Source organism: Danio rerio, chromosome 11 (genome assembly GCF_052040795.2).
Source record: "Danio rerio strain M-AB ecotype USA chromosome 11, GRCz13ab, whole genome shotgun sequence".
In the NCBI taxonomy this organism is placed as follows: domain Eukaryota; kingdom Metazoa; phylum Chordata; class Actinopteri; order Cypriniformes; family Danionidae; genus Danio; species Danio rerio.
In genome coordinates, this window is record NC_141031.1 from 44,621,133 (window position 1) to 44,645,000 (window position 23,868).

Sequence of the window (23,868 nt, forward strand, 5' to 3'; positions counted from 1 at the left end):
GTTTCCTGGTTTTCTTTAATTGTAAAGCACTTAGTGACCATGCCTGAAAGGTGCTATATACAGTTAAAGTCAGAATTATTAGCCCCCCTTTGAATTTTTTTATCTTTTTTAAATATTTCCCAAATGATGTTTGACAGAGCAAGGAAATTTTCACAGTATGTCTGATAATATTTTTTCTTCTAAAAAAAAGTCTTATTTGTTTAATTTCGGCTAGAATAGAAGCAGTTTTGAATTTTTTAAAAACTATTTTTGGGACAAAATTATTAGCCCCTTTAAGCTAATTTTTTTTTGATAGTCTACAGAACAAACCATCGTTATAGAATAACTTGCCCAATTACCCTAACCCGCCTAGTTCACCTTATTAACCTAGTTAAGCCTTTAAATGTCACTTTAGGCTGTATCGAAGTGTCTTGAAAAATATCTAGTAAAAAATTATTTACAGTCATCATGGCAAAGATAAAATAAATCAGTTATTAGCGATGAGTTATTAAAACTATTATGCTTAGAAATCTGTTGGAAGAATCTTCCCTCCATTCAACAGAAATTGGGGAAAAAAATAAAAAGGGGTGCTAATAATTCAGGGGGGGCTAATAATTCTGACTTCAACTGTAAATAAACCTTTACTTACTTACTTAAACGCAAAAAAAATGTTGATCCTTTTACAACAAGAGAAGCATAGGACTATTTTGTGTGTATTTTGAGAGATGCATTTTCGTTCCAAATGCAGGAACTTCAAATGAACCTCGTCCTGAATTGACTTCTTGAGCAGTCTGATATTACTTCTGCACTGATGTGGCATTTCTCAACAATTCACCACTGATTCTGCTCATGACGGCAGTCAGGGAGGATGCCAGTTTCCTCTGAACAAAGTCAAAACCCAATATTCCCCAAATGTGCTGATCTCTGCAGTCTTCCAGAAGAGGTTAGTTCAGGTTCACAATCATGGTAAACCCACACACTGCAGTAAGAGCTGAAGTATTTGTGCTGATTCAGAGCCACTGATTCATGAGCGTGCCAAAGAAGAGGGAACCTGGCAGACCGGCGCTCTCTTTCCATCTACACTGCTGTTTGCTTTGGGTTTTAATTTAATTAGCCAGAAATGTTTCCCCACATAGGTGCAAGCATTTGGTTTGGCTTGTATTAAAGGCTCTGGATCGGTTTATAGATGTCAGACGAGGAACTTCTCCAATTGGAAACACTGATGACAGACAAGCTCATGCTGTTAACAAGATCTACTATAGTGAAGATGACTGGGAAAATGTAAACATGGTATTATTTATTGATGTCTGCTGATCATTTGACTTTTATTAATTCAATCATTTTCCGTCGGCTTAGTCCCTTTATTCAACAAGGGTCACCACAGTGGAATGAACCGCCAACTTATCCAGCATATGTTTTACAAAGCGGATGCCCTTCCAGCTGCAATATAGTACTGGGAAACACCCACACTGTTACACTACGGCTATTTTAGTAAATCAATTCCTCTTTATAAATATGTTTGGACTGTGGGGGAAACCCCCAACACAAGTAGAACATGCAAACTCCACACAGAAATGCCAACTGATCCAGCCGGGGCTCGAACCAGCGACCTTCCTGCAGTGAGGAGACAGTTCTAACCACTGAGCAACCGTGTCTCCCATTTGACTTTTATTCATTCATTCATTCATTTTCTTTTCAGCTTAGTCCCTTTATTAATCCGGGGTCGCCACAGCGGAATGAACCGCCAAATTATCCAGCAAGTTTTTACACAGCCGATGCCCTTCCATCTCTGGGAAACATCCACACACACTCATTCACACTCATACACTATGGACAATTTAGCCTACCTAATTCACCTGTACCGCATGTCTTTGGACTGTGGGGGAAACCAGAGCACCCGGAGTAAACCCACGCGAACGCAGGGAGAACATGCAAACTCCACACAGAAATGCCAACTGACCTAGTCGAGGTTTGAACCAGCGACCTTCTTGCTGTGAGGCGACAGCACTACCTTCTGCGCAAACTTACAATTCATATAAGATAAAATGGCAAAAAACCCTTAGCATGCCCCATAGATATATACATTAGATGTCGCCTGGCCTATTGTTGTCTATTGGACGCCATCTTGCTACAGGGTTGCGCTCCTTTGAAATGAATGTGGGACCAAGGTACAGTGGAGGACTGTGGCCATGCAAAGCCAGAGATATACACATATACACATATATCTATGATCGGGAGTTTTCCTGGATGTTAGTATGTCATTTTTATTTTCTAATTACGAAAATTATAATTTTACATCACTTTTCTACATTGATGGATCAGTGACCGCACGGGCATTCCTGACAAAAAGCTTGTGTTTGTGTGTACAGAAATGTACTATTCACCCTCCCTGTTAAATTTAATCTAATCATGTCCTGAAACACAGCTCCTCTCCTGCTTTCACTTCTCATAGTGACGGAGGGAGCGATTCGCTTGTGAATGAATCCCCCGAACGACTCTTTCACTAACGTTAGCCGACAATAATACAAGTTTCTGGCAGCGCAGCATCTCGTTGTCATATTTCATTTGCATTGTTTGCTGATTTTATTCAACAAAACTAGCATAAGCCGAGTGTTTAGTGCGAGTTGAAGCTGCTTTGCCTGATGGTGAATGCAGTAAGTGACTGTATCATCAATAACGAGACCTGATTAGCACAAAAGTTCAGAACATACAAAAACAGAAAAAAAACATAATGTTACCCATGAAATGTTCTGCCTTTGTGCTTTGTTTTCTTTGTTTGCTCGTTACTACACCCGTAGACAGCGCTAAAGTCCAGCATCTTCACGTAATAACTCTGTCTTGACTAGTGTGGTTGAATGACATTTGTCCTGGGAGCACTGTACCAATGTGGCGGCGCTATCGACGCATGCTCAGGGTCCCTATGCGACATCTAGTGTATATATCTATGAGCATGCCCTAGCAACAACATGGCAATACTCTAAGCACCCTAGCAACCATATTGATAGACACATTTTCACAACAACTCGCATTTTCTTTATAATTTACATTAATGCATTATGTATAAATATGCATTTTAATTCAATAAACATCATAAAAATCTAAAAATAAAATAGTACTGGGCAAAGATTAATCATGACTTAGAGCATTTAAAATATAAGCAGTGATGGAAATAACGACGCTATAAATAAACAGCATAACTAACGACAATATGTTTTTCATTTATTCATACATTCATTTTCTTGTCCCGTTATTAATCCGGGGTTGCCAACTTATCCAGCACGTTTTTACGCAGCGGATGCCCTTCCAGCCGCAACCAATCTCTGGGAAACATCCACACACACACTCACACACTACAGACAATTTAGCCTACCCAATTCACCTGTACCGCATGTCTTTGGACTGTGGGGGGAACCGGAGCACAAGAGGAAACCCACTTGAATGCAGGGAGAACATGCAAACTCCACACAGAAACGCCAACTGAGCCGAGGCTCAAACCAGCGACCTTCCTGCTGTGAGGCGACAGCACTTCCTACTGCGCCACTGTTTCGCCCATGCTTTTCAGTATTAAGTAATTAAATTAACCAAAATGTTTCCCCCGTTACAACACCATTACAGTTACTGACAATGAAATGCACCTTACTATACTTGAGAACATTGAAGCGGTTTTCATGCGAGCAGAGTCTCCATAGGACATCTCTTTCAGTGGTGTGTGTGTGCGTGTGTGTGAAACATAACCAACCAGTGATGATGATTGTTGTGTCTGTGAACGTGGTGTAACTGAGAACGTGATGATACACAGTACACATAAATATATGATGTCAAAACAAATTTTAGATGCGACTAATCGCGATATAAATTTGCCCAGCACTAATTTAAAATTATTTTTGTTAACTAAAGTAAAAAGTTGAAATTAAATTAAATTAATAGTTTAAATACAAACAAATGATCCTTATTCAAAATGAAAAAATGATAGATATTCAAAAAATATTAAATTACATTAAATAAAAAAATAATATTAATGATTATTATTGGCTATTGTTATGTTAATATCATCAATTGGTATATTAAAAATGTTAATATTGATTGTATATAAAGCTGAAATAAAATTAAAATAAACTAAATTAATTTTAAAAAATTATAAAAACTACAATTTAATTAAGCTACACTTAAACCCTCAAAATAAAGGTTAAAATAACTTTATTGTTAAAAAATGTATATTATAATAAAAACCATTAAATCATTAAACTATTCCTTTACTCAAATAAAAAAATAAAAAATAATAAAAATAAATAAATAAATAGAAGTATATATATAAAAAAATAATAAATAATGAAAAAAATTAGCAAACTAATGCATAAAAATTGCACATATTTACAGACCAGACATTTTCTATATTTCTTAGCAATCCATAAACTATTTACAAGACACTAATGCAGAAAATCTTAGATTAATCCTACAGTCTCTCTATGAGTACCATAAAATGCTCTCACCTGGTATCCGGTATCCCATATTAAATCTGCTGTATCCATGAAAACACTGTGGCCTGTGACAGAGCCTCAAATGATGCCAATAGCCAGAATAATAGGCAACATCAACGGGACAAATATTAACCCCGACACACAGAAGACAGAGCCCGAGCCATCCTGACATGATTCAAGATATTCAGTCATTAACATCTGATGTGAAGCAAGCAGCAGATGTTTGATGAAAGCTAAAGTTGTTCTGAGAGGAAAAATCTGAAACACAAGGGTTTTACTCCCTCCCTGTCTGTGAGAAAGTCTTCACCTCCTCCTCCTCCTCCATCAGCTCTGAAGCTTCTGTTCATGCATTTAACAGCATTGAAGCACAATAAAGAGCCTCCTGAGTGGAACTTATTCTCATTTTGTCTTAATTGCTGCATTATTAAATAACTTTGCTCTGTAATTTACCAGCATTATTGTGTGAATGTGGGGCAGCAAAGTGGCTCAGTGGTTAGCGCTGTGGCCTAACAGCAAGAAGGTGGCTGGTTCGAGCCTTTGGCTGGGTCAGTTGGCATTTCTGTGTGGAGTTTGCATGTTCTCCCAGTGTTGGCGTGGGTTTCCTCCGGTTTCTCCCAGTCTAAATACATGTGCTATAGGTGAATTTGATTAACTAAATTGGTCGTAGTGTATGAGTCAGAGTGTATGGGTGTTTCCCAGTACTGGCTTGTGGCTGGAAGGGCATTGGCTGTGTAAAACATATGCTGGAAAAGTTAGCGGTTCATTCTGCTGTGACGACCTCTAATAAATAAAAAACTAAGTCGAAGAAAAATGAATAATGTGTGAATGTGGCTATTGATTATTGTTCAGTTTAATTCTGTAGATTATGTGATCCATCGATCATTTAACTCTCTGAAAAACACTAATTTTAGCTTACTAAACTGGATTAAGGCGATGCGGTGGCTCAGTGGTTAGCACTGTCGCCTCACAGCAAGAAGGTTGCAAGTTCGAGCCTCGGCTGGGTCAGTTGGCATTTCTGCGTGGAGTTTGCATGTTCTCTCCGTGTTGGTGTGGGTTTCCTCCGGGTGCTCCAGTTTCCCCCACAGTCCAAAAACGAGCACTATAGGGGAATTGGGTAAGCTAAATTGGCCATATTGTTTGTGTGTAAATAAGAGTGTATGGGTGTTTTCCAGTGATGGGTTGCAGCTAAAAGGGCATCTGCTGAGTAAAAGATATGCTGGAATAGTTGGCGGTAGAGATGCGCGGATGGCGGTTACAGCCGCGGAATCCGCGGATAAACCGCGGATCGGGTGGATGACGTGACGAAAAATTATATTTTAATTAAATTCGGGCGGGTGGTGGGCGGTTGTACTGTTTTTGTACACATAGCTGGCGCACCAATGAAAAAGCCAAGGACTGACTTCACAGAATGAGAGGAGGAATCGGATACACTAATTCTGGATGAAGTACAGAAGTCTTCATCTACAAACTTCCGTATAGACGGATCAGCAGAGGAAAATCTACTTTCCTTTTGGGAGAAACAAGGCAGTCATTCCCACGTCTACAGCACGTGAGCGAGCGCTCCTTCAGTGCAGCAGGCCGCATTAGAGGCCAGGCGCTCTCGTCTGAATGTTGAAATGATGTGTCAAAATGCGTTTTCTAGGCTACAATAATAATTTAAAAAAATTGTACAGTACAGTGCGTTTAATTTAGGCTATTTATTTATTTTTGTCCCTGTGCGCCTATTGGAGACGGAGTTCACTGCTGATATTCTGAGAGCTTTATAGGGGTGCTTCTCATTTCTTATTTTTGTATCCTCGTTTCCTTTCCTTGCTTTCTTTCCTCGTCTTTCCACTCCTATAGGATGTGAGGGAAGGACGCAAGGAAAAGACTCAAGGACCGACCGAGGAATCGAATCAAGTGAAAAGACACGTCCTCGTATTGTTTAGCGTCACTTCAAAGCGTCAATTAATGCTGGATTTGACTTGCACGTTTGGATTAACTGCATGTCATTAAAGTCATTCTCTATTTTCTAATAATCAATAAAGAAACATTCATTTAACAATAAAAAGGAATAAGCCATTCAAATAAAGAGCTCAGTCAGCAGATGGCGGGCGGGTGCGGTTTCAAAATTTGGTCAAAAATGTTAGTGCGGATGGATGGCGGACGGATGATGAGTTTGTGATGCGGTTGCGGATGAAATAATAGCCCATCCGCGCATCTCTAGTTGGCGGTTCATTCCGCTGTGGCTACCCCTGATTAATAAAGTTAAAAGAAAATTAATTAATAAACTGGGTAAAAAAAATAAATACTTATTATTTAGGGAGTGATTTGACCCCAAATTGAGCACAATATGGAGAAAATATTAACTTAAATTTAATTTGTAGTTTTTGTGCTAAGATGATATCGTCATATCTAATTAATATTTTTTAGCTACTACACTAAAATTGCTGGGTTATTTCAACCCAATTTGGAAAACCCAAACATTGGGTTGAATGTCACCCTATAAATGTTATTCATATCTATACAGTATGACCATATAATATCTATATGATTGACAGTTCATCTTATATAACAAGTTAATCTGGGTTCATCTTTAATTTGAATCTTTTTAATTCAATTTTGTTTGGGTTTCTATGTTTTTATACCCAACTTGGGTTGAAATAGCCCAGTGTTTTTTAGTGTAGTAGTTAAAATAGGTTAATTTGATACTTTAATATCACCTTACCACTGTAAGGTCCACCCAGTTGGCCAAATGAAGGTGTCTGCTTGGAGTTGGCTTTCCCGAATTCCCACCTAGTGAGGTGTGGAGCCTATTGTCTCCTTGTTTCTAGTATCAACATATTTGTGGTATCTCAAATCTTACAGTTAGAGCTTACTCACACTATGTACAGTTGCCTTAAACCGGGCCAAAGAATGCTTGTCCCTACTTCTCCTGTCTCCCCCGATGGCCCGCACTCACATTACATTCGGGCCTGGGCCCGCTTACGTCATTGATGATACGCTGTTCAGAAAGCGCTATCGATCAGCACACTTCAGATTTCTTTAGATATATCAATTGGGTCGTTTGGAATGTGTTGAAACAGCCTGATCTCACGAGGAAACGTAAGTATTTTACGTTTTGTCAGTTTATAGGCTAATTGGTATAAATTGATACGAGTTTATTCATACGAAAATGTACAATTATAAAAAGGAGGAGTGGGACCTAACCACACCCCTAACCCCAACCGTCATTGGGTGATGAGCAAATCATACTAAATTATATGAGTTACATCGTACGAATTCTTACAAATAAGCCACTAAATTAAAAAGTTACTAATTGCTGTGAGATTGCGTTGGGTGAAACGCAGTCAAATATTTTGGCAAACAGATCAGCCACTTTTGATGCTCATAAACAATCATAAAGTCGTCGTGCTGCAGGAATTAGGAGGTTTGCTGAGGGTGCAGCTGTCGTGCAGTAAGGAGTTTGCATCTTTAATAAACTACGACAGTTTGTGTTCATTGAACAGTAAGATTGATTAATAAATCCATATGAATCAGTGCCCTTAAAGTCACGTCTCGTCTTCAGTTTCGGGCTCAGGCGCGCTTGCACTCACACTACAAGCGTACCGTGCCAAAGCCCAAGTGACCCGCACTCAGACACACCTCTTCGGACCGGGCCAGGGCCGGCCAAGTGAACCTCGCCTGAGCCCGATTCAGAGCACTCACGCTTCTCAAACGATCCGGGAAATACGCCTGGGCACGGTTTGGATAGTACACTGAAGAAAATTCTTCAAAGATGATTCCTTGGATTTACTCAATTCTTTTTGTGTTAAGTGATTGTAAACAATTTATGGGTGTTGAATTTAAACAAACAAATTAAGTTGAACATTAATAAATTTAGATTATTTGTTTAAATTCAACACAAATAAATTGTTTGCACTGGTTATGCATGCAACACTTTTTTGAGTGCATAGTGCGAGTATGCCCTGAATCCCCCTTAGACCATATGGGTCAAATATAGATGTTCAACCATGGGGTCACTGATGTACCCTTGTTGAGGTCGTTCTGGGGCAATTCAAGACCTTCATACTTTGAAACGACCGTTCTGTGTGAGTATGTATGAAGAGAAGGTGAGTGAAGAGAGGGGGTTGCGAGGATGCTTCAAATGTAAATGAATCCCACCTTGTGAGGTGTGGAGCCTATTGTCTCTTTGTTTCCAGTATCAAAGTATTTGTGGTCTCTCAAATCTTACAACACAAAAACAATTTATTGTCTTATAAGTATTCAGATCAAACACATCAGACTGTTCACACTCTGGCATTTTGTCTATTAAAAAATTATTATTATTAATAATTATTATAGGTAACGCTCAGGCTCGGGATGAGGGCATGTCCATCCTTTGCCTAGAGCGGCAGTTCAGCTTGCTCCGGCCCTGTTAACACTTTATTTTGATGCTTCATTTAAGTATTAGTAGACTGTCACCTTGCAAGTACATGTCAACTTACACTAACACTAACCTTAACCTAACAGTTTACTTATAATCTAATGAAAATGAATTGCAATTAACTTTAATTTAACAAACGGACCAATAAAATAAAGTGAGACCTTATTAAACAGCTGGATTCTGATGTACAATCGCTATATTTTAAGGTCCAGTATTCATTTCTGTGGCTAAAACTGGTTATTTATGCAAATGATATATCATCTTAGCACATTAACTATCTGTTGTCATACACACTGCAGTCTGTGTACATTTTGGCACTCAAATACGCTGCAGAGGAAATATGTGGAGCAGGATTTGGTTTAATATGAAAGAGTTATAAGATTTAAACCATCTGTAGGATGAATTCAAATATCTGAAACATCAGAAAGAGGAATAAATCTGGCCGTGGCATTAGAAGAAGCACAGGGAGAAACCTTCTCCCGAGGCCAAACACATTACTGATATTTACTGTACACACACACACCATTTGACCAAAGTCCAACATTCTTCAGTCTCTATCAATCTCTGACTTTTATCTTTCTCCGTCTGTCATCCATCCATCTCTTTGTGTGTCATCCATTCATCCATCCATCAATCCATCTGCCCTTCTGTCATCCATCATTTATCAATGCCTTCATTTGTCTGTCACCCATCAATCATTATATCAATCCACCCATCCATCAATTATACATCCATTTATCTGTGTTATTCATCCATCCATCAATATATCAATCCATAAATCTAGCAATCTGTCCATCCATCCATTCATCCATCCTCCAATTATACATCCATTCATCTGTCTGCCATCAATATATCAATCCATCCATCAATTTATCGATCCATCCATCTGTCCATGCATCCATCCATCAATATATCAATCTATTTATCTGTCAATCCGTCAAGCTATCCATCAATCCAACAATCTTTAAGCTCATCCATCCTTCAATTATACATTCTATCTTCTGTCTATCTGTCAATCATCCATCCCTCTATCAAAATATCAATCCATCCACCCATTAATTGATCCATCAACCTATCAGTCCATCTGTCCATCTGTCTTCCATCCATCCATCCATCCATCCATCCATCAATATATCAATACATCAGATCTTCCATTCGTCTATCCATCCATTAATTCATCCTTCCTTCAATCAATCTATCTATCTATCTATCTATCTATCTATCTATCTATCTATCTATCTATCTATCTATCTATCTATCTATCTATCTATCTATCTATCTATCTATCCTTCTGTCTGTCTGTCTGTCTGTCTATCAGTTCATTCATCCATCAATTATACATCTATTCATCTGTCTGTTATACTTCAGTCCATCAGTATATCAATCAATCAACATATTAATCTGTCAATTTATCAATCCATCCATCTGTCCATTCATTCATCCATCTGTCTATCCATCCATACATCCACCCATCCATCCATCAATCTATCAATCACGTTATCCATCAATCTATCATTCCATTCATCCACCTGTTTACCCATCCATCCATCCATCAATTATACATCCATTCATCTGTCGGTTATCCATCAATCCTTCGATATGACCAGCCATCAATATATCAACCGATCAATATATCAGTCTATCTATCTGTCCATCCATCCATTAATATGTCTCTCCATCAAGCCATCTATCATTCCATTCATCCCTCTGTTTTTTCAATATATCAATCCATCCATCCATCCATCTAGATCAGTCTGTTTTCATGCATTAACTGACAGCTAGAGTAACTTGTTCAGTTCAGTTGTTCTCCTTTATGCTGAAATGTCGTGTTCGTCACAGAATCTGTAACTCAGGCGAATGCAATCATCTGCTGGTTTCATTTTTCAGTGGTGCTGGATGTGGGTTAAAGATCTGCCATTCCATGCTAAAAACCAGACCTGAGGTTTCAGATCTGGCTCAAGACGACAAGCCACAGTTACATGAACCATACACTGTTTTCCTGGAAAACCTGACACTGGACACTTCCAGGTTAAAGTTCACTGTTTCTTTCTTGACGTCTACATGAAACCCAATTATGGAAGATAAACACAGGTCTACAATGCTAACAGTTGTTCAACACAGAACGTCTCAGCCTTTTTCACATCTGTCTGTGCAAACTCCTGCTAAATAGGTTTATTTTATTTAAATTTATTTACATAATAGTGAAATTTCCTGCATTGGGGTAAAATCAGATTTCATCAGTTCATCCAGCCTGATCTCACGAGAAGTGTTTTACGTTTCGTCAGTGTAGTGACTAATTCGTACGAATTCAGTCGTACGAAATTGTACGATTTTAAAAAGGAGGCGTGGCACGTAACCCCACCCCTAAACCCAGCCCTCATTGGGTGGATGAGCAAATCGTACTAAATTAGAGGAATTAGATCGTACGAATTCATACAAATTAGCCACTAAATCAAAAATGTATGAATTGCCGTGAGTTTGTGTTGGTTCATCAGTTTTCTGCAGGTTTTACCAAGTCAAATTTAAGACTTTTAAATACATTTTTAAGAGCATTATGAAGCAAATTTCTGACTTTTACAGGGCTAAGCACTAACTATTTCTTCTAATGGTATGGTTTGGCCAATAAAAAAAGATTTAAACTTGCCTCATTGAAGCAATTTCAATTTAGTTATTTCTTAACCACATATTTTAAATGTGTCATAACAAGCAAAATATTTACTAGTTAAAATAACTATAATAAACTAAATCTATGCACAACAGTCTGTCTAAAATAAGATAATTATGCCGTACTGGTAAATAGAGTTAAATATTCAACTTTTGTTAAAAGTTTTATTGAGATGGATTATTGGTGATTGGTCTGCCAGATTTTATTTATTTATTTATCAGGATCCCCATTAGCCACTACCAAGGTAGTGGCTATTCTTCCTGGGGTCCATCGAACATAACACAAAATTACATTAATACACAACAACAAAGACTAATAAAAACATTAAAATACAAAATTCATACATAACATCCAAATCAACAATCCACTTAATATTGTTCCATAAAATATTTTTTAAATGATTTTTTAAACCTCCTTTTACTTGTTACAAAGCATGTAATGTCTGACGGCAATTCATTCCATATTTTCATTCCTCTATACATCACAGTACGTTGCTTTGCATTAGTTTTTGAAATGGGAAGCAAAAAATTTCCTTTTAATGCATGCCTGGTGTTAAAATGGTGACTAACATTACTATACAAAAGTTGACTGTACAATACACTTGGAACTTTTAACACAGAAATATTTCTTATAAAACACAGCAGAGAAACAATTACCCTATCCTTCACCAATAACCAACCTAAAGTTTTATGCATTTTCATAATATTAACTCTTCTATTGCAGTGTAAAATGAGTCGTGCCGCTCTATTCTGGACTAACTGTAATTTATCTAAGTCTTTACTTGATGCACTTGACCATATCATTGGACAGTAATCTAGATAAGAAAGAACAATTGCCTGAACAATTTGAGAAATACAGTACTGTGGTAAAAATTCAACACATCTCTTAATAATTGATAAACCTCTCCCCATAACTATTACCATTTTATCAATCTGTTTTGACCACTTTAACCTACTATCAAGAAGAACTCCAAGAAGCTTAATTTCCTCTACCTGTTCAATAGGCACACTCATTACAGACAAATTTAACTGTGGTTTACATTTAAATTGAAAGTTTGATCCAAACACAATACTTTTGGTTTTTGTTAAATTTAAAACCATCTTATTATTCTGTACCCACTTTACCACTAATTGTAACTCCTCATCTAAATCAGCAGATAATTTTTCTATCGATGCCGCTGGTAAATATAATGTTGTATCATCTGCGTACATAACTGCCCTTGCTTGCTTTAAAACCAGAGGAAGATCATTGGTAAAAATAGAAAATAACAATGGTCCTAAACAACTTCCTTGAGGCACACCACATTGCAACTCTTTCACCTCCGAATAACTTCCATTATAGAATACACATTGCCTCCTACTAGTCAGATAACTTTTAAACCAACGCACAGTTTGAGAAGTAAATTTATAACACCTTAATTTTTCAAGCAATAATTCATGATCAAGTACATCAAAAGCAGAGCTAAAATCCAGCAAAACTGTTCCTACTAAATTACTCTCATCAAGCTGTACTAAACAATCATCAATTATTTGTGTTAATGCTGTTCCTGTTGAATGGCCTATTCGATATGCATGCTGAAAGTCAGAGAATAAATTGTTTTCTTTAAAAAATAATTGAATTTGTTCACACACTATCGTTTCAAAGACTTTACTAAGAACTGGCAATAAACTTATTGGTCGACTATTAGCCCCACTAAAACTCAGTGCTCCATTTTTCTGTAAAGGAACTACCTTTGCTTCTTTCCAAGCTACAGGGAAAATTCCTTCTTTAATACTCACATTGAAAATATGACAGACTGGTTCCGCCAAACAACTGGCCACTAATTTTACAAGGCGACCATCTAAGTTATCTCTTCCTGATGGTTTATCTTTATTTATCATTGATAATTTTTGCTCCACTTGTTGTACATTTACTTGCTTCAATTCAAAAGATAGAGCTGAGTTATCACTTAATATTTTTTCAATTTGCTTTTCACTTGATATAATATTATCAGTTACCATTTTTTCTCTAAGCTTGTTCACTTTATTTATAAAAAAATCATTAAAATAATTAGCAATTTTATTTGATTTAGTTAAAAATAAATCACTTGTCTCAATAAAAAAAGGAGTTTGACCTGATTTCCTACCCATTATTTCATTAATAATATTCCACAATTTTTTTCCATCATATTTATTTTCACTTACTTTTACTTTATAAAATGTCCTTTTCTTTTTCCTATTAATCTTAGTTACTTTATTACGCAATTTACAATAGACTTCCCAATCCAGTTTATTCCCAGTTCTATTTGCTATACCTTTTGCCTCATCTCTTTCTGCCATTATGTTCTTCAGTTCATTATCAATCCACGGTGCCCTAACATTCTTCACTGTGTGTTTTTTCATAGGTGCATGTTTATCCACCAAAGAATAAAATAATCTTTCAAAAGCTGTTAATGCATCATCAGGATGATCTTCCTTGTAAACATCAGCCCAACATATGTTATTTACATCATTGCAAAATAAGTCCTGACAAAATTTTCTATATGATCTTTTATAAATAACTTTTGGTCTTCCTTTAGGGACCTTTGTTTTTCTTGCAATCGCTATGATATTATGATCACTACACCCAATCGGAACAGATACACTCTTAGAACACATTTCCACAGCATTTGTATAAATATGGTCAATACAAGTAAAAGTTCTCTTACCAAGACTATTTACATGAATTCTTGTTGGTTGATCAATAACTTGTGTTAAATTACATGCATTAATTACATTCACCACTTTAGTTTTTAGGGAACAGTCCTGAGACATCCAATTAATATTTAAATCACCCATCAAGTAAATTTCATTTCCAGTATCACATACATTGTCAATCATATCACACAATTTACTTAAATAACAACTATTTGCACACGGTGGTCTGTAACAACAACCAACAAGTAATGATTTAACAAATGGTAACTGTACTTGTAGCCACAGAACCTCTACTTCTATAGGCATTAAATCTTGCCTTATCTTTACTGGAATATGACTTTGAGTGTATATGGCAACCCCTCCACCATATTTATTTCTATCTTTCCTATAGACATTATAACCATTTATATTTACTATATCATCTGAAAATGCTTGATCAAGATGTGTCTCAGTTACTGCTAAAACATGAATATTATTAGTAATCAAAACATCAGATATTTCATTAAGTTTATTCCGAAGACTACAGATATTAATATGAGCTAATTTTAATCCTTTCTTTGGTAACTTAATTGATACTGACATGATTCATAGAAATAAATTTTCAATCTCATTCTTATTTTCATTAAATTTCCTCAAGCTAATTTAAGAAAACCACAGATCTATTACGCTAACCTAAGGAAGCCATAGATCTACTTCGACTTTGAGGTCTTCTTTGATTTCCTATTGCTATCTTTTGTAATTTGTGATGCTGGGAATGTGATTAATTTATCATAACGCAAATACGCTATTTCTCCTCTCTCTCTTGCAGCTCTTAATTCTGGCATAAGCTCCTTCCTCCTTAATCGCACATTTTCTGGAAAATCTTCATTCAAGTATATGTTTGATCCTTTAAGATATTTTGCTCTCTCCAGCACTGCTTCTTTGTCTTTATACTTAAGAAATTTAACCACAACAGGCCGCGGTCGACTAGAATTCCCGTTTCTCATCCTTCCTATTCTGTGTGCTTTCTCCAAGGTAATTTTGTTTTGATCAAGTTGTAGTTTCTCTTGAATTATCTGCTTTACTTTCTCTTCAGATTCACACCATTTCTCATTTGGAGATTCTGGAATTCCTTCCACCACTATATTATTCTGTTTACACTGACCATCCAAATAATTGGCTTTAGCATCTAACATCAACAGAGATTCGGCTAACTTTTGTATATCATCCACATTTGATTTACATTCAGTTGAATATTCTCTACAGTTAACTTTCAACTCATCCACCTCCTTCTGAGTGAACTGGAGACTTATCTTCAAGTCTTGTACCTCCTTCATGAGCTCATCTACTCTTTGATTCATAGAATTCATAATCATTTGTGTAAATGTTTTATAATTGTTTTCTTGTTGCAGCATTAGTTCTTTAAAATGCGCTTTCTCTTGTTCAAGCAACTCCCGTACCTGAGCCATGGAGATGTTATCCTCTTGGCTGTTATTCACGTTCCTTGGCATATTGTAGTCACAACTGTGTACTGCTTATTTTCAGCACACTTTCACCCTAGATTCCAGTTCACTGTTCAGCCTCCTCGCTGAGTTAACTGAACGCTGCCGCGACCTCGGCGCAAACGATCCTCCGTCCTCGCTACTGCGGCTCAAACGATCCTCCGTCCTCGCTACTGCGGCTCAAACGATCCTCCGTCCGTCCTCGCTACTGCGGCTCAAACGATCCTCCTTCCACGCTACTGCGCTACTGCGGCTCAAACGATCCTCCGTCCACGCTACTGCGCTACTGCGGCTCAAACGATCCTCCGTCCACGCTACTGCGCTACTGCGGCTCAAACGATCCTCCGTCCACGCTACTGCGCTACTGCGGCTCAAACGATTGATTAGGCAACGTTACACATGCAGAGGAAAATTAAGGCCAGTTTAAAATCATTTAAGACATACAACAACTAATTTCTGTCAACTCTAAAATTGTGTATTTCAAATTTAAGACATTTTAAGACCCCGCATATTTTGGTTGTATGGGTCTCCAACAACATACTGATCTGCATGCAAGGTCAAAAAACACTTTCATGGTCTCATAATCTGCATTTATATATATACACACACACACACACACACACATATATATATATATATATATATATATATATATATATATATATATATATATATATATATATATATATATATATACATATACATATATATTTATATATATATATATATATATATATATATATATATATATATATATATATATAAATATACACAAAAGCTTTGCAGCAAGTTGGCTTAAATTTTTCTGTTTTTTTTTTCTCAGTGCACAGAGTTAAGCTCTCCCCGCCACTGTACAAACAAAACAAAACAAAACAAACAAACCTTGGCAGGTCTTGCCATCCTCCTTGAGCTCTTGACCTGCGGGACACTTGCAGTAGAAGCTGCCGATGGTGTTACAGCATAAAGCCTCACAGCCTCCGTTGGTCTCTTCACACTCGTTCACATCTGACAGAGAGAGAACAAACACAACACATGAGCTACTGATGCAGATTCACAGCAGACTGAAGACTCATGAACACATCCATACAGAGAAATCATCAAACTGCACTCATCTGCTACTGACAGGATTGCTGTTGCTACCAGTGTTGAGTAGGTTTCTTCAAAAAAGGAATTAATTACAATGTAAAGCATTTAACAACAAAAAGTCAAGATAACAGATATTTCTATGTTGCTTTAACTTATTTTAATACGTTAATCAGGTTTGGTTATAAAAAGTTATACAAAGTTTATTCATTCATTCTCCTTCGGCTTAGTCCCTTATTTATCTGGGGTCGCCACAGCAGAATGAACCGCCAACTATTCTATGTTTTATGCAACGGATGCGCTTCTAGCCACAACCCAGCACTGGGAAAAACCCATATAATCTCACATTCACACAGACATACACTATGGCCAATTTTGTTTACCCAATTCCCCTAAAGCGCATGTGTTTGGACTGTGGGAGAAACCAAAGCACCCGGAGGAAACCCACGCCAACACGGGGAGAACATGCAACAATGCCAACTGGCTATACAAAGTTCAGCGTAATATTTTTAAGGCAGTTTGATTGATGAAAGTTGAGATGACTTGAAAAGTTTGCTTCAACTAATTTGATTTAACTAAATAATTTAAGGCAGCAAGTAAATAAATAAATAGCCTAAAAATGAACAAACAATAAAAATAAATCCATATACTTTACATTTTCCGCAGCAAAGTAATGCAACTACGGTAACTAATTAGTTTGCAACTAAATACACCACAACAAATTCAATACTGGGCGACGCAGTGACTCAATGGGTAGCACATTCGCCTCACAACAAGAAAATCTCTGGTTTGAGCCTCGGCTGGGTCAGCTGGCATTTCTGTGTGGAGTTTGCATGTTCTCCCCGTGTTCGTGTGGGTTTCCTCCGGATGCTAAAATTAACCATTGTATATAAGAGAGTATGTGTGAATAAGTGTGTATGGATATTTCCCAGTGGTGGGTTGTGGCTGGAAAGGCATCCGCTGCATAAAAACAATAAAACATATGCTGGATAAGTTGGCAGTTCATTCCACTGTGGCGACCCTAGATTAAAAAAAGGACTAAGCGGAAAAGAAAATGAATGAATAAATATTGTTTTAATTTTAGGCCAGAATCACACTTCCATACTAAATAAAGAGCTTTAATTAAATATTTAATAAGTCAGCTTAAGCTTAATTTTACACTTTATTTTAATGTATGTCCAATGAATCACACTATTTACACCAATTACACTTAATAATAAATAATTCTATAAATCTAAATCAATTTCATTTTATTTAAAAAAATTTAATAAAATAATTATACTTAAAAAATAGTTTTTTGGGGGGGGGCGGTAGCTTTATTTTATAAATAAATGCTATGCAAATACTCAAAGATGTCAACTCTTTATCATTCATTTCTTTAATCTGAGAAACAGGATGCATAAAAGACTCTCAAACTTCATTTGAGGCCTTAATGAGAGCTTATTGGTGAAAATTCACTTGGCAAACTAAAGCAGAATATCGTTTTTCCATGGTTGATATTTCCGTCTCAAAAAAAAAAACACTTCCAATTGCAAGATATTTTGCCCATGACAGTCTGCTGCCAACAAGTAAATCATGTGCATAATTCAAGACATATTTATCTGCTCTTCACTTTAACTCAGTTTGACAATAATGTTTTTTGATTATGCGGCTGGAGCTTCTGGAATATGAGTTTTCATGGGAAAGCGCTCGTGAGTGAGCCTTCACTCTGGTTGTTTTGTCAGTTTGCATATCTTTCAACTACATAAACATGCTGCTGTTTATAATGGCAAAGAGTTTGGTCCATTTCGGATGTGAGAAAGTCCATGTTTGCATATTCTACGGGAGTATTTCAGCAGTATTTCACCATTCATCTGACAAAACCAAAGTCAGTGTTATGTGACATAGTGTTATGATAGGGCGCTGATCCACGAGGAGTTAATTAACAAGAGTAGTCAAGCAGGCAATGGCAAAAAAATGGGGCCATCAGGAGCATGTAAGTTATTCAAAGTGTAGTCAGAAACAGGTGAATGGTCAGGACAGGCAGTGAGATAACGGAAACAAAGGGGTCAAAACAAGGCAAAACAAACAAGGAAAACTGCTTTGTAATGCTACATGGTGTAAACAAGACTCAGCAGTGTGTATGTGAAAGTGCCATGTATAAATAGTCCATGTAATCAGTGAAGATGAGCTACTGTGTGTTTGTGTATGTCGGGATTATTGTCAACTGTGGAAGTAGTTGATGAGTGCAAAGGGTTTTGGTAGTTGTAGTTCAGATGAGTGTCCAAATTGTATAGGGATGTCAAAATGAATTGTTTCTTCGGCGATGCAGACGTGGACAATTCGGTATCGGTTCAGTAATAATTATAACCGGTTATTATGTACTGACGTCATTTACCTCATATGCGATATGTCACCGTAGCTTACTATGGCGAGGGAGGTGAGCGCGAGTATTTACAATGCTCCAACTACTTAAAAGCACAGAAACTGTGCACAATTTCACTGCGTGGGTGTTTGCTGGACAGTCTTTCACTGACACTTACAGCAGAAGCCCCTATTTCACTGTGAATGAGAAAATGAAAGTAAACTCCATTTCTCTCTCTCTCTCTCTCTCTCACACACACACACACAAACACACTGTGGCCCATTTGACCAGCTGGCTTGACTATACTTGAAATAAAATAAAATAAAATAAAATAAAATAAAATAAAATAAAATAAAATAAAATAAAATAAAATTAAATTAAATTAAATTAAATTAAATTAAATTAAATTATTTAATTTAAATAAAACAAATTAACTAATTAATTAAATTGGAATAATGAATATTATTGGCTCTTTGCCGTTTGGAAATAAAATAAAATAAAATAAAATGTATAAATAATAGAACTTTTTTAAATAGGTTGTAAAAAACATTTGACAAAAAGGTATGTCAACAAATGTTTTTATGTTACTCTAACTCATTTTTACTAATATGTTTAGATGGTTTAAATGATGTAAATTGAGATGACTAGAAAAAATATTTTATTCAATAAAAAAAATAGGCAGCAAGTTTACAGTGTAGAATAGAATAGTAAATGCACAATAAAGAAAAAGAATATTTAATGCAAGTTCAACACTGTTTTTTTTTATGTAAACAAATTACACAATACTTCCAATTATTTTCAACCACAATGAGAATAAAATGAGTGACGGGTCAGTAATTCATAACATCAATTGTATATAAGTGGTCTGTATCGTCCAGACTGCAACATCAACAGGAAACAGAAATGAGTCGCATTCCTTTACTAAAAGGCCGTGAACCCATTCATGTCCCGAGGTCAAGCTGCAGGTCATGACATGAAAGAGACACCCTGAGGATAACACACCTGTCAGAGGTCACTAAGGTCAGAGGTCATGGCCACAAGATGCAGAACAGCACGTATTAGAAGACCCAAACTAAAGCTCATACTGTTAAAGTCAGTATTATTAGCCATCTAAACATGTTTTATAAATTAATTTCTATTAACTGATTTCTTTTATCTTTGCCATGATGACAGCACTTAATATTTGACTAGATATTTTTCAAGATACCAGTATTCAGCTTAAATTGACATTTAAAGGTTAATTAACTAGGTCAACTATGGTAATTAGGCAAGTCATTGTATAACAGTGGTTTGTTTTGTAGACTATCTAAAACAAATATAACTTAAAGGAGCTAATTATATTGGCCAGTTTCTTTTTTTATTATTATTATTAAAAACTGCTTTTATTGTAGCCGAAATAAAACAATTAAGAGTTCTCCAGAAGAAAAAATATTATAGGAAATACTGTGTAAATTTCCTGGCTCATTTAACAACTTAAAATGTAGTTTTTAAGTTTAGTGTAATTGTTTACATTCTCAAGTCCCTGGGCCCTATCATACACCCTGAGCAATAAGGCGCAAGACGTGTTTCAATGACGTGTTGCTATTTTCAGATCATAATTTTCCCATTTTCCGCTATTTTCATGTTGTTTAAATAGCAAATCCATATACGGCACTTTGTGTACTCATGGGTGTTTTGGTCTAGAAAAGAGGTGTGTTGAGGCGAATAAAATTAAAGGAATAAAATATTACAAAAATTATTATTTTCTACATAAATATAAAAACCACTGCCTCCATGCTTTCCTCATCTCGGGTGTAACGAGGAGTCTGGCACAGAGGGATCCATTTGCATGTTTATTAAACACAGTTTAATAATAAACACACAGTATACACTGGTGCATGAACACACATGAATCACAGGCTTTTTTTTCACAGGCTTATAAGGTCGATAGGCAGGTGGCTGGCATTCGTATATCAGATTAGCAGGCATGGGTCAGAGGCAGGCAGCGAGAATCAAGATCGGTAATACAGGCAGATATTCAAGGCAGGCGACAGGCAAGGCAAGGTTGAGGACAGTCCGGGTTGGCAACAGAAGATCAGGCAAGGATAAGTAACGCTCAGTAATGTCAGCAGGGCAGAACAAGACTTCACAATGAAGTGGGAGTGAGAGCTGCTTTTATGTGTGTGTGTGTGTGTGTGTGTGTGTGTGTGTGTGTGTGTGTGTGTGTGTGTGTGTGTACGTGTTTTTGTGACATTTCAGGACACAGATCTGGGGTATGACACAGGTATTACAGAAAGGAGGTGAAATATGAGGACATTGGTGACGTCCTCATTTCTCAAAATGCTTATAAATCCTACAGGATGAGTTTAATCAGAGAGTAAAGCTGCACACAGTCTCCTGTGATGGTTGGGTTTAGGGGTGGGGTGAGGGCAATATAATATACGGTTTGGACAGTATAAAATGAATGGAAACCTATGTAATGTCCCCACTTTTCACAAAAACAAACGTGTGCGTGTGTGTGTGTGTGTGTGTGTGTGTGTGTGTGTGTGTGTGTGTGTGTGTGTGTGTGTGTGTGTGTTTGTGTGTGTGTGTGTTTGTGTGTGTGTGTGTGTGTGTGCGTGTGTGTGTGCTGGAGTAATGAGAATCAGGTGCGGCGTAATCAGGTGGCCGAATGGGTTTGTGGGTGATGTAGTGTTCAATAGTCCGGTGATGGAGACCTCTGCTGGCCAGTGAGGGAAATGACTGGGACTGAGTCGGTGACATCGGGGGGCTTTTTCAGATTATTCATGACAACTTGCTTTTGTATAATGTAATTATTATTAGCAGTATTACTTATTATCTGCATATTTATATTTGTTTTATTAAAAACAAGCTTAGATTTGTCCACCTGTCAGGTTTTAAGACCATATGGGGCATAAGAATAGCATGTGTGCTTGGATAAAGCTCAGTTTTTTGAGCACACTTCGTTATTATTGTTCATTTATTCGTTTGCTGGAAATTAGAACTGAATTTAGAAATAGCTTTGCACTTAATAAACAAAATTTATTATGTATAGGCTAATGGATGTATGAGCGTACAACACGTTTCCCTATCCACGAGAGTGAAAGCGAAAGTAAAGAATGAGGAGGCTTATTCTCTCATTCTCGCGCTGCAGATGATCTGTTTAACTGTTTTCTCGCTAGGGAAGTCAGTTTTTCTACTTACAAAGTCCACCATGTAAATAGCAAATGCACCATGGTGTGACGCAACTGACTCTTAAAGGGAATGGGAGATGAGACTCTGATTGGTTTATTCTCAAAACACACCAATAACTCATTAAGAAAATAAGCTCAACCCTGTTATACCATGCGCCACGACGCAAAGTGGATTTTTTCATCATTAAAATAGCAAAAGTGGATTCTGACACGCCCTTAATGCTTTTGCGCCCTGCATTTTGCGTCTAGATCGTTAAAATAAATCCCCTGCTCAGCCAAATATGCGGAAACTGAAGAACCGAAACAGTTCATTTAGAAACCACCAAAGTCTCACCACCTCATATTCATAGACAGACAGCATTTACATATCAACACCACCATCATTATCTCATTCCACAGTCAACCAATCAAAGCCAAGCTCATTTATAATAAAAGTAAGGGGGAAAATGTTTAATGAAAGCTGAATTATGACTTTATGGAGCAAAAAAATATTGACCAAAGTGAATTTGTTTGTTTTAAAGTGGGTCGTTTCACATCCATTCATTCATTTTCCTTCGGCTTAGTCTCCATTTCAGAGGTTGCCACAGCGGAATGAACCGCCAACTATTCCAGCATATGTTTTACGCAGCAGATGCCCTTTCAACCACAACCCATTACTGGGAAACATCCATACAAACTCATTCACACACACACACACACACACACACACTCATACACTCATACACTCCAGCCAATTTAGTTAATCCAGTTCTCCTATAGCGCATGTCTTTGGACTGTGGGAGAAACCGGAGCACCCGGAGGAATCCCACGCCAACACGAGGAGAGCATGCAAACTCCACATAGAAATGCCAACTAATCCAGCCGGGACTCGAACCAGCGACCTTCTTGCTGTGAGGCAACAGTGCTAACCACTGAGCCACCGTGCCGCCCCATATTTAACATTTTTATTGATTTTAGTATATGTTTTACTTCCTTTTCTAATTGTTTGAGCAACACCAGAGAGTTTTATTTCACCAAATGAAATCTGTCTTTTTCTGTTTAATAGGTTAATAATCCAAAATCTAAACAAAATAGTTTTTTTATATTCTGCAATGCTACAGATAAACCTTCTTTCTCTTTTTAATCACTGACTGAAAAATAAATAATCAAAGCAAAGCTATTGTTAATGCTTGAGATGTGATTTTATCTTATATTCATCATATTGTTCTGGAGAATATCTATCAGACACAGTTTGTTTCAACATGATGTGACGTTTCAGTTTTGTTTTGGCTTTTGCACAATACAATTTGTCTGGATATTGTGACAGAAAACTGGCGGGGATTTGATGTTATGGATCTGATGGTGTTAGCGGGTTCAGACACAGTTCCAGTGCATTTCAACAGAGCTGTTTTACCAACACACAATCTGTCAGAAGTAACAATAGATCACAGAGATCTGACATCACAGACAAAAACAACCACAATCAAAGAGCGAGCAGATCGGCTAATGGATTTGTGCAAACTTATAGGGAGGAAAGGAACAATCTATATATTAAGATTTGTTAGGGCACATTTATTTATTATTATATTACTCTACCTGACAAAAG

The 23,868-nt window shown here is 36.9% G+C and overlaps 1 protein-coding gene across 1 annotated transcript in view; it reads right to left on the reverse strand.

Annotated features, from left to right (window-relative positions):
- megf6b (multiple EGF-like-domains 6b) overlaps window positions 1-23,868 on the reverse strand; it is a 128,964-nt gene that overhangs the window by 64,642 nt on the left and 40,454 nt on the right. Inside the window, exon 5 of the mRNA XM_087274139.1 lies at window positions 16,566-16,688. Within this exon, the coding sequence (XP_087130265.1) occupies window positions 16,566-16,688 (123 nt within the window). The remainder of the gene's footprint in view (window positions 1-16,565; window positions 16,689-23,868) is intronic.